Source organism: Pelophylax lessonae (assembly GCF_965119305.1).
Source record: "Pelophylax lessonae genome assembly, chromosome: 2".
In the NCBI taxonomy this organism is placed as follows: domain Eukaryota; kingdom Metazoa; phylum Chordata; class Amphibia; order Anura; family Ranidae; genus Pelophylax; species Pelophylax lessonae.
Window position 1 is genome coordinate 594,565,251 of NC_138769.1, and position 17,143 is coordinate 594,582,393.

The 17,143-nt window shown below is 40.1% G+C and overlaps 1 protein-coding gene across 1 annotated transcript in view; it reads right to left on the minus strand.

Annotated features, from left to right (window-relative positions):
- Positions 1-17,143, minus strand: part of NCKAP1L (NCK associated protein 1 like) — a 341,915-nt gene that overhangs the window by 44,793 nt on the left and 279,979 nt on the right. Inside the window, exon 30 of the mRNA XM_082245566.1 lies at positions 7,596-7,685. Coding sequence (XP_082101692.1) covers positions 7,596-7,685 — 90 coding nt within the window. The remainder of the gene's footprint in view (positions 1-7,595; positions 7,686-17,143) is intronic.

The following is a 17,143-nucleotide window of genomic DNA, read 5'->3' on the forward strand; positions in this document are numbered from 1 at the left end:
AACCTAAATATGGAAATCATTGAGGTCAATTTTACTTTTGGATAGAGTGGAGGTGGATTAGAACACCTGTCAGGTTTTTACTGCTGTCTGCATCCCTGTTAGGGAGATTCGCCCTCTCTAATTGTCCTTTGTCATTGAAAGTAAAATGAAAATAAAATCCCAAATTTTGGGTTGTCCCCAAAAGGGTCTCTTCCTACCTCTAACAAACACACTCTGATCAAAAGACATCCTGAGATACCTGTAGATTGGTCTGCTTTACAAAACGTATTATATTTAGTGTTGTAATGTTTACTTTTCTTATTCATTAGCAAAACCTTTTTTTCAGTTTTGGATAGAGTGGAGATGGATTGGAACACCTGTCAGTTTTTATTGCTGTCTGTGGCCCCAATAGGGAGATCCACCCTCTCTATTTGTCATGTTTATTATTATCTTGGCGACACAGATGGCAAAAAAAATTGAGTTAGTTGTTGCCTATAGTTCTACTTTAGGAGCAAACAAACTTGCAAGTTGCTCTAGAGTGAGGTAAAGCTTCACTTTACAAAGATTACCGCTGCCCTGGGCGTCTGTGTCATGGGAGGTGGAGGGGGCGCTGCCAGGAGTGTTTCTGTGACTAGTGACAGGAGAGAGCGGGATGTGCTCTCTCTCTTCTCGCCGGGCTTCACACTCCTGTCAGTATAGCAGACATCAGATCGGGACTTCTTCTCCCCTTAAAGAGTCAGAGTGGAGGTGGAGCGGAGGAGAAGACAATTAATTCCTAAAGCTTTGCATGGACAGCTGGCAGGAGAGATGCGGCTGCAGAAGGGGAAGAAGATTGCGGCTCAGGAATGACACTGGATGTCAGATCCGGACTATACAGAGTTTGTTATCCCCTGTCCTCTGAGTCAAAGCAAGCAATGTGGAAAGGGGGCGGGTAACAAACTCTGTATAGTCCCGATCTGACATCCAGTGTCATTCCTGAGCCACAATCTTCTCCCCCTTCTGCTTCTGCAGCCGCATCTCTCCCGCCAGCTGTCCGTGCAAAGCTTTAGGAATAGGAATAGGCTTCTCCTCCGCTCCTCCTCCGCTCTGACATATGAAGAGGAGGATCACAGAGCGATGTGGCACGCTGTATCTGAGGTCTGCATGCTGGAGGAAAGGGAGAACTACACTGGGGTACAAATCTTATCCTGTCACCTCCCAAATTCCCATCTCAGCATAATCCCCCCCCCCCCTCCCTCCTAGCACAACTCCCCCATCTCAGCACAATCCCCCCCTCCTAGCACAATCCCCCCATCTCAGCACAATCCCCCCCTCCTAGCACAACCCCCCCATCTCGGCACAATCCCCCCCTCCTAGCACAACCCCCCATCTCAGCACAATCCCCCCTCCTAGCAAAACCCCCTTATCTCAGCACAGTCCCCCCCCTCCTAGCACAACCCCCCCATCTCAGCACAATCCCCCCCCCTCCTAGCACAACCCCCCATCTCAGCACAGTCCCTCCCCCTCCTAGCACAACCCCCCCATCTCAGCACAATCCCCCCCTCCTAGCACAACCCCCCCATCTCAGCACAATCCCCCCTCCTAGCACAACCCCCCCATCTCAGCACAGTCCCCCCCCCTCTTAGCACAACCCCCCCTCCCATATTGATCCCACCTAGAAGTGATCATCTTCTCCCCACCCCTCATGCTTCATATTCTCTTATTCCAACCCCCCCCCCCCGGGACAATCCCCCAAAAAGTATTTTACTAGGAGGGGTGGGGAGAAGATGTGGGGGGGGGGGGTTGTGCTGGGATGGGGAATTTGAGAGGTGACAATATAAGATTTCTTCTAGCAGGGGAATTGGGGGGGAGGGTGCTAGGAGGAGTGATTCGTGCTGGGGGGGGTGAGGATTTGTGCCAGGAGTGGGGATTTGGGGATCGTCCTTATAGAGATTATTGGAATGGGGTGGGGGGATGGATTTGTGCCAGAACAGGAAGTCTTGGGGCTGTTAAAAAGGGGTATTTGGGGGGGGTTGTGCCAGTAGGAATAATGGGTTTTTTTTGTGCTAGGGGTAAAATTTTGATGGGAGGCTTTGACGGGTAGGATTTGTTCTAGGAGGTGAAATTTGGGGGGGGGGTACTAGGAGGGTGATTTGGGGGTTCCAGACCCTTGATGGGCACTGATTAGGCTGCACTGATGGCCACTGAAAACGTTGTTATTAATATTTATTTTTGTAACTTCTGCATTAATGCAAAAACATTTAACAGTGTAATTTTATGAGATAATTTATGAGGGCGTGTTTAGGGGCGGAATTAGGGGCGGGGCAGGGTAGGAGTTGGGTGGGGCAACTGGTGGCGAGTAACCCTTAAGGCCTGGCTAGTAGCTCAGGACTTTAAATTTTGAGCCCTGATCTAATCTCTTGTTACATGTAGTGGGGATACTTTACTTTTTCACAATTCTTTTTAGAGATATCTTCCCACTGACATCATTGATCTTTTTAGCCATCTATAAAGGGGACATTCTTCCCAATGACTGCAAGTGTAAGGAGCATTCTTCCCACTGACCATCACACTAATGTATCATGAGTTATATATATATATATATATATATATACATATACATATATATATATAGTCATTTTTAGCTGAGGTTCCCTAAGCCTGGAAAAATAGTTCAAGGGTTCCTCTGTGTTGAAAAATTTGAAAAAGGCCGCTTGAAAGTGTATCTATAGGCAACATGTTGTTTTTTTAAATTTTGGATAAAGTAAGGGAGAATTAGAACCCCTGTCTGAATTTATTTTTTATTTTTTTTTTACATCTGTGTCCCCATTGGAAGATGTTGCCTCTGTTACTTTTCTGGGGACAACCCCACACTTGGGATTTTCTTTTCATTTCACTTTCAATGATAATGGTAAACCCGACAAATAGAGAAGATGGATCTCCCTAATGGGGGCACAGAACCTAATAGGTGTTCTAATACCTCGCCACCCTATCCAAAACAAAAAAGCAGTTTTTCCTTTAGTTAGATACCATTTTCTTTCTAAATGTGAAATGGTGTAAGATAAGAGTAATAAAAAAAATCCCACACATAGACATAAATACCTTTCTTCCACCAATAAAAAAGACAACGTTGTAGAAGAAGACCATTTATATTTATATATATATATATATATATATATATGATTTTCAATACTAATTTCTTTCAATATTTGACATTTAGAATGATATTTTGTATATATATATATATATATATATATATATATATATATATATATATATATATATATATATAGTTACATAGTTAGTGAGGCTGAAAAAAGACACCAGACCATCCAGTTCAGCCTATGATGAGAGTGTGTCTATAAGTGTTTATGTCAATAGTACTTTGAATACCCCTGTATGTTGTGGTTTTTTGGGTGCCCATCTAATAGTTTTTTGAAACTATCGATGCTCCTCGCTGATACCACTGCTTGTGGAAGAGAATTCCACATCCTTACCGCTCTGACGGTATAGAACCCTTTACGCAGTTTAAGGTTATACCACTTCTCTTCTAATTTTAGCAAATGGCCGTGAGTCCTTTTGTATTCCCTTTTACTGAATAGTTTGTTCCCTATAGGGTCACCAGTATGGTATTTGTACATTGATATCATATCCCCTCTCAAGCGTCTCTTCTCCAGAGAGAATAAGTTTAATGCTTGTAGTCTTTCCTCATAGCTGAAGTCCTTCAGTCCCTTTATTAGCTTTGTTGCCCTTCTCTGGACTCTCTCCAGTTCCAGCACATCCCTCCTGAGGACCGGTGCCCAGAACTGGATGGCATACTCCAGATACGGCCGAACCAGAGTCTTGTAGAGAGGGAGAATTATTGTTTTATCTCTGGAGTGAATCCCCTTTTTTATACATGCTAAATTGGTAAATGCCAAATTAATATATGCCAATTAGGTAAATATATACCTAACTGAATGCATGCGAACATCAACTAACGCTTGGTTTCATGAGATAAATACAGCATATTCCGATGAAATCCCGCATGCCTTATTTTAGTTGTGTTTTTTGCGAAATGCCAAAATTTTTTTTGAAAAACACTTATGAGCTATTTCACCTCAATTTTTAAAAAGGAAAACACAGTTTCATAAATGAAGCCCATTGAGTTATGTATAGGTAGCAAACATACATCTTGTATTCATTTTAAAATAAAAGGAAAAAAAATTGAATTGCAAGTTTGTCAGTATCTCAATATTGTGTGTTGGGTTGTATAGGTATGTAAATGGGGATGTGGATATCATTAATTATTTTTATGACCTGGTCCACTCTGTATGATTTATATTTTTTGTTAATGTCATGCTGTCCTTCAAGTTATATCTTAAAAATACACTGTCATCTTGCCCATGCAGGGCAAGCTGACAGCGTCACAGGAAAGGCCCCCAATCCCCATATTAGTTATTTTCACTCTCTCACAGCTCTTTGCTCCTCCACAGCCAGTAAGAATACCTGGCATTTCTGGGTACAGAGGAACAAGTGATTTGCTACCCTTCAATGGTGTTTGGGGACAGCATCCAATCAATGGACCCGAGCACTGTTGCATGACTGTGGGAATGATGTCACCATTCCCCGCCAAGCGTTTGACACAGCCGATCTCCGCACCAGCTGCAGAGAAGCAAGGAGCTCGAGGGAGCACATATCAGGTGAGCATATGGGGGTCAGTGGATGCCCTTTTCAGGGACACTGTCACCTTGATCTGCATAGGTAAGTTGACAGTGGCTCTTTAAGAAAGTAAGCAAGTGAATTTGCCCCAGAGCAAAATTTTACTTTGCAAAGCATGCCCAATCACATGCAAGGAAAAAAAATGCATTTCTGAATGCACATGAATGGATCATGGAAATCAGCAGAGCTTCAATTCACTTTCAAAGCTCTGGGGCAAATTTCCCCGAACAGAGCAACTTCCCTTGCAAAGTGAACAGTTTATTTGCCTTTAGTAAATCTTCTCCATTGACTTTAGTTGCTGATGTTTGGAGTTGCCCTACATTTTCACTTACTGGAATCAGGTAGTAATAAATATCTACTAAGCATTTGTTTAAGTTGTAATATGTTTAGGCCACGACAGAGCACCAGTAAGCAAGAGGCATAAATAGGTAAAATAGACAATGAGGATCTGTCCTAAAGGGTCCTATTAATATAGAGTTCAGAATATCGAATAATGCAGCTATTTTAACTCGAAAGAGGAGAACAAATGAGAAGGGGAACCAGTGGCGTATCATCCATGGGTGACAGGTGTGGGAGAGGGGGCCCACTGTGCACTGTGCACCCATGGATGAGACATGTGTCAGGTGCCAGGCAGACTAAGGCCAGTAGGGGGCCCATCCCTGTTTGGTACCTCCTGCAGCAGGTTACATTTGACACTCGGGGGTGATCAGTTCAGTGGTGGGGGCAAATACAAGCAGCGATCTCCCTATCTGGCTTTCCTTGAAGCAGCTGAATGCCGCTTTTCCTCTTCTCCCTCCCGCAGCTTTCAGCTGCTTCAAGGAAAGCCATACAGGAAGGTCGATGCTTGTAACTAACCCCACTGCCACACAGGAACCCCCGACTATCCATTAGATTTATCTTCCTTTCTTGGACCCCCTGTGTGCTCCTTGGCCCCCCTGTGTTCTCATCTGCCCCCCCCCTCGTTCCCCCACAGTGCTCCTGGCTTCTCTCCTCTCCTTTCCTGCTGGCTGATGCGGGGTATCTTTCAGGATGGAGTGCGGAGGAAGGAGGCGGTAAATATGTCATTTACTTGCCCCTTTCTTTTATGATGAGCAGAGATCAGTACCGATTCATAACTAAAGCATTGTAAAATGTGTTCCTGTTTATTCAATTTCAGTGCAGCTGAGGCTGCAGAGGAAGAGACTTGGGAATCTCTGTCCTCATTCCCTTTCTCTGTCTCAAAGGGGAGATGTTGGGGGTCTGTTTTAAGCCCCAGGGTTGATAAAAAAAAAGAATTGTAATAAATATTAAAAAATGAAATTGCAAAAAAAAAATAGAAAAACTACTGACACTGTACACTCGTCCCCCACACACCACAAAAAAAAGCATTGTGAAAAAAAGATATAAAAAAATAAATTGTAAAGAATAATAAAAAAAATACAATTGTAAATAAAATAAACATAAAAAAACTACTGACACCATCCACTGCCTCAAACCATCCCCCCCCCCCAGAAAAAGTTCAATTGTAAAAAATAAAAAAAAATACATTTGTAAAAAAAAAAAAAAATAAATAAATAAATAAATAAATATAGAAATTGACTGACACCATCCACTGCTCTACTGACACTCTTCACTGCCCTACTGACACCGTTCACTGCACCCCCAGAATCACTGTGAAAAAATGTCTAAATAAATACAATATATTAAAAAATAAAACTGTAAAAGAATAATAGAAAATAAAATAAAACAAACAAAAAACTACTTACACTGCCCACTGCCCTGCTGACATTGTCCACTGCCCCCCCCCCTCTCAACAAAAAGTAAACAAAAGCAAAGCAAACTAACATAAATTGTAAAAAAAATATTAGAAAATAAAATTGTAAAAACAAATTAAAAATAAATAAAATAAAAAACTACTGACATCCTCCACTGCTCTACTTACTGCTCCTACTGACACTGTCCACTGCCCTTTTTTTAATAATGTAAAAAATTACATTGTTAAAAAAATAGTTAAAAAATAAAATTGTAAAAAATAATAAAAATAATAATACAAATAAAGAACTACTGACATTATTAGATTACATTACTGAACTACTGTCCTACTGACCTCATCCTGCACATATTAACCACCACCATACACTCGGCCCTGTACCATTTAACATTACCACATTCTGCACACGTAAGTCATCTCAGACTCTGTTTACCACACCCCCTTTATACCATACCCAATTTTTAGTACAATTTAAACCACATCCACTTGTTGCCATGGCGTGCAAAGCGCACTGCAGTTTTATTTTATAAACTGCTAGGGCTCACTATTGATCTTGCACAGGGGCCCACTGATTTCATGATACACCCCTGAAGGGAACCCTGTGAATTTTAGTCACATGAAAGGGGGTTGCACTGTTAGCACACTAAAAGCAAAGATTTCCAAATTTCTTCTACAGCAAATTAAATAAAACAAGCCAGACTCCTTCTCTGTGGGAATCCTTTTACCACACTGGCCCGGTGGCCTTAGTTCATTAAGCAGTAAGATTTGTATGTAACATTATGTAATATGGTGTTTATTTTATAAATCTGTATTACCAGCACAGAAAGTACAGTAAAGCAAATTGAATCAATTTATTAGTAAAATAACATTTCTGAAGGCATGGTATTAAACAAAAGCTTCCTAGTTTTCTTTTATTTGGAAAAATTTGTCAGATGAGCAAAACATCTTTATCCCGCATTTGTTTCCGCTAATCCTACTATGATTGAGATATCGTTTCGTATTGTGAACTTTAGAAGTTAAACTAAAATCACATAATCCTTTTCTCAGTGGTGGAAAAGAGGGAAATACACTCCTGGAGTGGCCAGTTACTGTGACAGCTGTATATCGAACATCTTTGCACAGGATGCTATTACAGATTAAGTGCAATTCCTGCCAATGGGGTGCAAGCAAGCAGCATGACACTTACCAAATGAAGCAGCAGTAAAACTGATTCTCGGTTCTTGGCTTTTAGTTTGTCTGTTTCCTCCCCAAGATGTAGTAGGCTTCCTGATGCCATCTGTATAAAATGATCAGATAAGAGAAAAGAAGAAGTTTAGTGTATTGCTGTCAGTTACTGTCCTCTATTTGTCTAAAATATGTACGCTCTTTATTTGTAGTGTAAAACATCTTTGTCCTACAGTCTATTACATATTTTAAAGATATACATTTAAATTGTGTTAAGTAGATTTTTAGTGGAAAGCACACTAAATATAGATGAAGGAAATATGGATGCTTCCACTGCTAACATTGTACTGAAAAATGCTAGTATCCTTTCTTAGTCACTAACCCACAATAAACATAGAACCAGTAAACTCAGGAAAGTCCGAATTGTAGTTCTGCATACTGTATTTGTTCAGGCTAAGTCACTTAGAAAGTAAAAGCCTTTTTATCAACATTTGAGTGTTTGATTTTTTTTTCTGCAGTGATATAACTTTCTTTGTGACAGGTAAAACCCAAATCCAGACATTATTTTTGTTTTGGATAGATTTTGGGGAGCAGATACTTCTGTCAGGTTTTTAATGTTCTGGCCCTGTTGGAAAATGTACCTTACTTTCTGGCCCTGTGATTGTATGTCCAGAAATAAGGGGAGCAGAACAACACAGATGTTGGAAAAGTCAATGTAATCAAGGTTCCACAATACCGGAGGTCAACCCAATGCAGGACTGAATTTGAATCCAGCTATAAATATTCCTCCAAAGGGTTAGCTGCAGAAATCACATAATAACATCAAATTATAGCTCCATGAGTTGTACAGGGTGCGGGTTATATGCAACGTCCAATAAGTAAAGAAAGAGGAAAATAGAACAAGGCAAATAAGAAGGTGGAAGAGAGTAATAGGCAGAAGAAAAAAAAAAACAAAAAAAAAGGAAAGGTGTGGTAAACCCAGAGGGTGGGGAGCAAGTCTTTCTTAACAGGTGGACCCCCACAAAAGGCAGCTATGGTCACTAAATATCGATATGTACATTGCTGGCCCATGGGCTCCAGACTGTCTCAAACTATTTGGTAGTGTCATTAATTATGCTTGCCAGGTTTTTATTGAGCATAATCCAAAACAACATGGGGGACATTTACTAATACTGGAGAGTGCCAAATCTGGTGCAGGTGTGCATGGTAGCCAATCAGCTTCTAACTTTAGCTTGTTCAATTAAGCGTTAACGATAAAACCTGGAAGCTGATTGGTTTCTACGCAGAGCTCTGCCAGATTTTGCATGCTCAGTCTTAGTAAATCTCCCCCTTTGTGCCTAAACAGAGATTGATACTGTAGGCTAATTTCAAGACCCAACTATGGTGAGCTTAGCCTCCAATAGAACAACGAAGATCAATTTTTGCATGGAATGAAAAAGCTTCTCCCATGTTATATTCAGTAATGCGATACGTGGTAGCTGAGGTACTGGTGCGCCCGAAACGTTTCCTACCAAGGCAAAAACTTTATTCCAGAAGCCCCATATTTTAGAACATTGCCACCAAACTTGATACATGGTACAATAAGAATGACAGCCTCAAAATCATCATGGTGAGAAGGTTGGATATAGCTTCGAAAGACAAAAAGGAACCATATACCATCTGGTCATAAACCTCATATTCACTTCTACCAAATAAATATTCAATATACCCTTGTATGCTAAGTGAAAACAGATATGCCAATGGCCCGAATCCTTTTTAGATGCCAAGTCCCATGCCCACATATAAGATAATTTATCAGTGGAGTCAAACAACAGCTGTAGATGGTAAAAAATTCCCCTCTCTGACTCACATTCTGTGTGCACAATCTCTCATAGGGAAGCAGCCTAGAGTCCCTGTTTACCCTGGATCCTTGGTAGGATCAGAAGGTCTCCGCAGCAGGCATTTTTGTAATTTTTGAGCGACAATGTTGCAAAGTGAAGGAGCCCCTAGTTGGTGACAGTGGCAAATTTAAGTAATTATGCTAGTTTGATTTTTTTGTATAGAGTATGCAGTAGTAAACCAATGTCAGTTTTTTGCCTTCTGTGTCCTACTGGGGAGATAACTCTTCATTTCCTGATACAACAGTATATGCAAAGTGGATCGGTGGGTTATTATGGGTTTCAAATCCCTTATGATACCAAAGGCACATAATATTTACTTTGTAGGACACATTTTATTTATATATGTATATATATATATATATATATATATATATATATATATATATATATATATATATATATATATAGTACAGACCAAAAGTTTGGACACATCTTCTCATTCAAAGAGTTTTCTTTATTTTCATGACTATGAAAATTGTAGAGTCACACTTCAAGAGGTAGTCACCTGAAATGGTCTTCCAACAGTCTTGAAGGAGTTCCCAGAGATGCTTAGCACTTGTTGGCCCTTTTGCCTTCACTCTGCGGTCCAGCTCACCCCAAACCATCTTGATTGGGTTCAGGTCCGGTGACTGTGGAGGCCAGGTCATCTGGAGCAGCACCCCATCACTCTCCTTCTTGGTCAAATAGCCCTTACACAGCCTGGAGGTGTGTTTGGGGTCATTGTCCTGTTAAAAAATAAATGATGGTCCAACTAAACGCAAACCAGATGGAATAGCATGCCACTGCAAGATGCTGTGGTAGCCATGCTGGTTCAGTATGCCTTCAATTTTGAATAAATCCCCAACAGTGTCACCAGCAAAGCACCCCCACACCATCACACCTCCTCCTCTTTGCTTCACGGTGGGAACCAGGCATGTAGAGTCCATCCGTTCACCTTTTCTGCGTCGCACAAAGACACGGTGGTTGGAACCAAAGATCTCAAATTTGGACTCATCAGACCAAAGCACAGATTTCCACTGGTCTAATATCCATTCCTTGTGTTCTTTAGCCCAAACAAGTCTCTTCTGCTTGTTGCCTTTCTTTAGCAGTGGTTTCCTTGCAGATATTCTACAATGAAGGCCTGATTCACACAGTCTCCTCTTAACAGTTGTTCTAGAGATGTGTCTGCTGCTAGAACTCCATGTGCCATTGACCTGGTCTCTAATCGGAGCTGCTGTTAACCTGCGATTTCTGAGGCTGGTGACTAGGATGAACTTATTCTCCGCAGCAAAGGTGACTCTTGGTCTTCCTTTCCTGGGGCCATCCGCATGTGAGCCAGTTTCTTTGTAGCGCTTGATGGTTTTTGTGACTGCACTTGGGGACACTTTCAAAGTTTTCCCAATTTTTCGGACTGGCTGACCTTCATTTCTTAACCACTTGCCGACCGCTCACATGGGTACTACTGCGGCAAAGTGGCTTGTTATCGTCCAGCGGCGTAGACCTACGTCGCTGGACTCCTTCTCTTGTGGGTGGCGCGCTCCCGCTGTATTCAGTTACAGCGGGATTCATGCCAGGGGAGGAGCGGCGGTGATCACCGCCGCTCTTCCCCGATCGTCGGGGATCGAGTGTGGAGATCCGCCCGCTTGTGTAAACAAAGCGGGCGGATCTCCTAAGTGACAGGCAGGGTCAGATTACAGGATTCAGCATAGCTGAACCTGCGATCTGTGCCTGTGTCACATAGTCCCTTCCCCCCGCAAATGTTAGTAAGCACCAGGCATACATTAACCCCTTGATCACCAATAAAAGTTAACCCCTTTCCTGCCAGTGTAATTTTTACAGTAACAGTGCATATGTATAGCACTGATTACTGTAGTAATGTCACTGGTACCCCCAAAAATGTCAAAAATGTCAGTCAAGGGTCCGATCTGTCCGCCGCAATGTCGCAGTCCCGCAAAAAAAATCGCAGATCACCGCCAGATCGCCGCCATTACTAGAAAAAAAAAAACAATAAAAATTACATAAATTTCCCGTAGTTAGTAGCTGCGATAACTTTTGCGCAAACCAATCAAAATACGCTTATTGCAATTGCAATTTTTTTTTACCAAAAATATGTAGCAGAAGACAAATTGGCCTAAAATGTTAAAAAATTTAAATTTTTACTTTTTTTTTGGGGGGGGGGGGGATTTCATATAAAAAAATGTGAAAAATATTGTTATTTTTTCAAAATTGTCGCTTTTTTTTGTTTATAGCGCAAAAAAAAACGCACAGGTGATCAAATACCACCAAAAGAAAGCTCTATTTGAGGGGAAAAAAAGGACATAAATATAATTTGGGTACAGCATCTCACGGCCGCGCAATTGTCCGTTAAAGTAACGCAGTGCTGAATCGCAAAATATGCCCTGGTCAGGAATGGGGTAAAATCTTCCGGTCTTAAAGCGGTTAAAAATAAGCTCATTTTTTTGTCAAAGACATGTAGCTAAATACATTTTGGCCTAAATATATGCCAAAAATTGAATATATTGGAAATTTTTTACTGTCAAAAGTAGAAAAATATTGTTATTTTTTCAAAATTGTCGCTTTTTTTATTAATATCGCAAAAAATGAAATACCACCAAAAGAAAGCTCTGTTTGTGGGGAAAAAAAGGACGTAAATTTTGTTTGGGTACGGCGTTGCATGACCGCACAATTGTCAGTTAAAGTCGCACAGTGCCGAATCGCAAAAAGTGGCCTGGACGTAAGACAGCAAAATCCTCCGGTGGTAAATTGGTTAAAGTAATGATGGCCACTCGTTTTCCTGTACTTAGCTGCTTTTTTCTTGCCATAATACAAATTCTAACAGTCTATTCAGTAGGACTATCAGCTGTGTATCCACCTGACTTCTGCACAACACAACTGATGGTCCCAACCCCATTTATAAGGCAAGAAATCACACTTATTAAACCTGACAGGGCACACCTGTGAAGTGAAAACCATTTCAGGTGACTACCTCGAAGTGTGACTCTACAGAAATAGTCATGAAAATAAATAAAGAAAACTCTTTGAATGAGAAGGTGTGTCTAAACTTTTGGTCTGTATATATATATAGTAAATATACATACAGTATATATTAATACTTTATAAATCCTTGCAACTTAAAAGAGCCTCCACGGTACCGAAAATATAGATAATATATTCACTAAAATGCAGACCTATATAGAAAGGTCTCTAGAATATCTCTGGTAGCTAGCCTCCTACTACATATTTAATACATAGTAGGAAGTATGTTACTAGGGATATTATTCAAACCCCTTATTATATAGGTTTGAGTTTTATCAAATATGTTTGGATACCATGGAGTCTGTTTTAGTTTGAAAGGATTTTAAAATGTATCAATAAATATATGTTTATATGAAAAAAATGAGTTATTAATGCCTGGAACCAAAAAAAGTCCAACTAAGTAAATACTGTGTGACAGAACAGTAAATAAGACAGAACAGTAAATAAGATAAACTTTCTTCATAGTTGGGGAAATTTCCTCTAAGAAAGTTGTCAGCAGAATAATTATTTCCTCTCTACTCCTGTTCTGATGAAAACTCAAAATTGATAGTGGTCGTCAAGACAGATAGAGAGGTTGGCTCTCCCCAAGTCGATAACAGACAGAAGTCAAAACCTGACAGAGATTTTAACCAGTCCATACATTTACCAAAAAGAAAAAGTTTTAGCCTTAGATAAACTTTAAGTATTTTAAGAGGAAAATACAATTGTACTAGATGATTTAATTACATATCTGCCTGGAGTTCCGTTTTAATAGCCAGATATTTTCATGGAGTGATATACAGTCAAACTATAACTGCTAGAGTTAATCTCCAATTAAAAGAAAAATCATATTTGCACTGCCACATGGTCGGTCTAATGCCACATTATTATTATTCCTGCAAGCAAAAAATAGTTTTCAGCTCCAAAATCAAGTCAGTTTCACTCATTACAAATGTCACACAATGACTTACTCCAACATAATAATACATTAATTAAGTCAATAGTATTTTACAACAATAAGACTTCATCAAGCAGCAAAAAAAGGGTTTTAGGTACAAATTATTGCCAAGAAATTTAATATAACTATTATTGTTCTGCCAGTGTAATCAGAAATTCTTGTAGGAGATTGGAACATGTTGTAATTGTTTTTCAGCTGTGAGCATTTTTTGCATCCTAAATTGCCACCACAATATTTTTATGAAATTTAAAGAGTTTATTTTATGTGGTATTGTGAAAGAAATCTGTCAAACAATTATCCGATTCAATAGATTAGCTGTGAATTTATTTCTGCAGTGATTATTGATAAACCTACTAAATAATTACATACACTTTGAATTTGTTGTTTTAATAATGTCCTACTTTTCTGTCTTTTTGAACAGTTTTTAAAGCATTTTAATTGATAGATATGATTTCCGTATTATTATTATACGTTGTTTTATTTAAAGCGATTTTATTTTATGTTAACTTGTATTTAAAGGGGCACTATAAACAAATATTAACCTAACGCTTTGTTAGCAATCTATAGCTATAGCATGAAAGTCATGCAACCAAAAGCCTGTATTCTAATCATTTTTGCTGAAGTGGAGGTTAAACTAGTTTGACTCAAGATCCTCCACTGCAGCCTCTGGATATGTAAGCTGTATTGAAGTTTGCATAGACCAACTTTTTTTCCAGAAAACATAAATATTTCAAGTGGACAAAAACATGAAAACTATTATATACAGTAAATATATATATATATATATATATATATATATATATATATATATATATATATATATATATATATATACACCCGCTATTATATCAGAGGAATACAGGAAGTGAAAGAGCATTTTGTTTTCCTTGTAATATAGGATAATATAGAATAAGCATTAGGTTAGTTGGTTATAAACAAATAAAGTTTTTGAATTAAAAGAATTGTACTTAGAAAGAGCAATTTTTAAAGAATAATATCACCACCATGGACTTTTCCAAGATAGCATTGGGGTACAGGAATGGGCGAGCTGTTCGGGCCGAGCATTGGTTCGGCCCCAAAACCAGCACCCATTCGGGTGTTCGCCAAGCACTCCTCTTTTTTTTTTTTTTGTTCCCTTGCCCCCCTTTTTTAAATTGTCAGCCGCAGTTTGTCTTACTGCGATGCTGGTGAACTTTTTTTTGATAATATTTTTTTCTTTTTTTATAGTTTTTCAAATTGTATCAGCAGGAGTTCTTAATTTATAGTGCACCAAACACCACATTTTATTCAATAAAGTGCATCCAATCACCCATTTCCTACTATCTATCAAAATTGTGTAATAAGGCCCCCCATCATGTCTGGCAGGCCAACAAGGAGAGGCAAATGTTCCCATGCCACTATGAGGGGGCCAGCAGCATCTGCGTCCACAAGCAAAGGTGGACGTGGTCCGTCCTCAGGCAGGGCACATTTGTCTCTTTACAGATTTTGGCTGTGCTATCCAGCCACAGCATGCAGAGGAGGTGGTGGACTGGCTTACTAAATCATCCTCATCCTCCTCATCCACTATCACCCAAGTTGACACTAGTTTGCAGTCCCCTACAGTTGCCAAAGCGCCCAATTCTGCCTCCTTGTCCACAGCTACCCCTGCCAAAGCCCCAGCATCATGCACGGAGGAGTCAGCTGAATTATTTGAACACAGCGTCAGCCGCTTGTTTCTTGAGGATGCACAGGCATTAATTGATTCTGATGTTATCCCAGAGAGGGGATAACACTGTTAAACAACAATTACAAAACAACAACAAAAATTGGCAGTCATGTTCCCCCATGGGTCTGAGTGTTGGATCTGAGTGTACTGTAATTTGGCTTCTTCACATAAGGTTTGCAAATGGTGCAAAATGTTGTTATTTCTATCCAAAGTTTGCCAAAGAGACACCAGAATTTATCCAAAAAATCTCTAATATTGGTCTGAGTGCACTAAATTGTGGCCTCATCATACAGGCTGGCTCCCCAAGCTGTTGTTTACAAAATAAAGAAAGCTTGCATGGAAAATAATTTAAATGTCATTTTTTTGTTTCTTTAGATATGTCAGTTTTGCTGCAGCAGGTTCTATACAAGGTACAGATGTGCCACTTTACAGGCAGACTAAGGGGATCCACCAGCACTATATTTAAAGGAATTTTTCATTTCTATTGTTTCACTTTAGGCATTATTAAAGTCACTGCTCATTTAAAAATTATATTTTTTTAAAAGTTTTTTTTGCATTGATATATGTCCCCCCATGGCTATCCCTGGGCTCCCATACCCTTTTTATGGCCAATAATGGCTCCTTTCCGATGGGCTTTCTGCCAGGCGAACTACATTTTGCTCAGCGGGGATCGGCGGATCGATCCCCGCTGAGCAGGCGGATGACAAGTTTGTCTCCGCTTACTTTGCAGAGACAGACCTGTCTGATCCCCGCTCTCCTCCACGGGAGATCAGATCAAAACAGACAGCCTGTCCATTTTCATCCGATCCAATCCTCCAGACAGATGGAAAATAGGGTTTCCATCCATCTGGAATTCACGGACAGGATCGGATCGGATAGCAGTGGGTGTCAGCGGACATGTCATCGCTGACATCCGCTGCCCCATAGAGGTGCATCGAGCATCCAATTAGATTCGCCTGACAAAACAGACAGGCGGACCTGATCGGAAAGCCCGTGTGAAAGGGGCCTAAGTCTTAAAAATGGGAACTTGATTTTTTAAGTTATGATCCCATAGACTTTAAAAGGGTTAATAGGGTTCTTGGTTCCTGTCTCCTGTGTATATGTAAATACAGCTGCAATACTTTGTTTGAGTTTGGGAAGTGTATTCCACTCCTGGTCCCACCACTCTGCTGTCCTCCTCCATCTTCCCCTTTTTAAACCTCTGCTCACCAAAGTTGGGGACTAGATCTATAATGTCTCACAAAGCAGAGAAAGGAATGTACCAGGTTTTTTTTTTGGGGGGGGGGGGTTTGTGAGGAGACTAGACCATATCAGGATGTTAATTCAGCTAGAATTTGATGATGCCTCTCCTGTGCCCCAAATAATGTACCTCTTTCAGACCAATCATGCTTTTCACCATAAACCTCTTCTTCCATAGGACATTTAGAACTATATGGACCTCTTTTAGATCCAGCTTATAATGATGATGTTATCTAAGTAAGCCTCCTGGGAATTCCTTATGGGGTCTCAATACTTGGTCCATGGCTTTTATAAAAGGTGTACACTCCAGTGGGAACTGCCTTAGCTTATGTTGGGGTCATCATGGGGATGCTAAAACTCAGAGTTTTCAAACCATTTTTTTGGCTGGGGTATACCAGGAAGTCAAGAACTTCTGTGAGTCCTGCCTACATCCTCCAAGAGGAAAACAGGCACTTGTAACACACTTCTACAAAGTATGCTTTATTTGTCAGCAAACACAACCTGTTCTTTAGCATAGGAATTTACAGAACAAACAGGCATTTGAATACAAGTTTGTAGTACTACAAGTACATGGCTCACCAGCTAGGAGAGAGGCCAAGACATGAACATCTTTTGGGCAGCCCAGTTTAACAGCTTTTTCCTGGGATGCAGGCTTGCAGCTCTCTCATCTTTACAAAATAAGGCTACGTTCATATGGCTGTAATTTTACTGATCATTAGGCAAGGTACAAAAGTTCTTGTGCAAATGATCAGTAAACAGATCTGTTTTTTAATGCGTAAAAATTGTCATGTTCT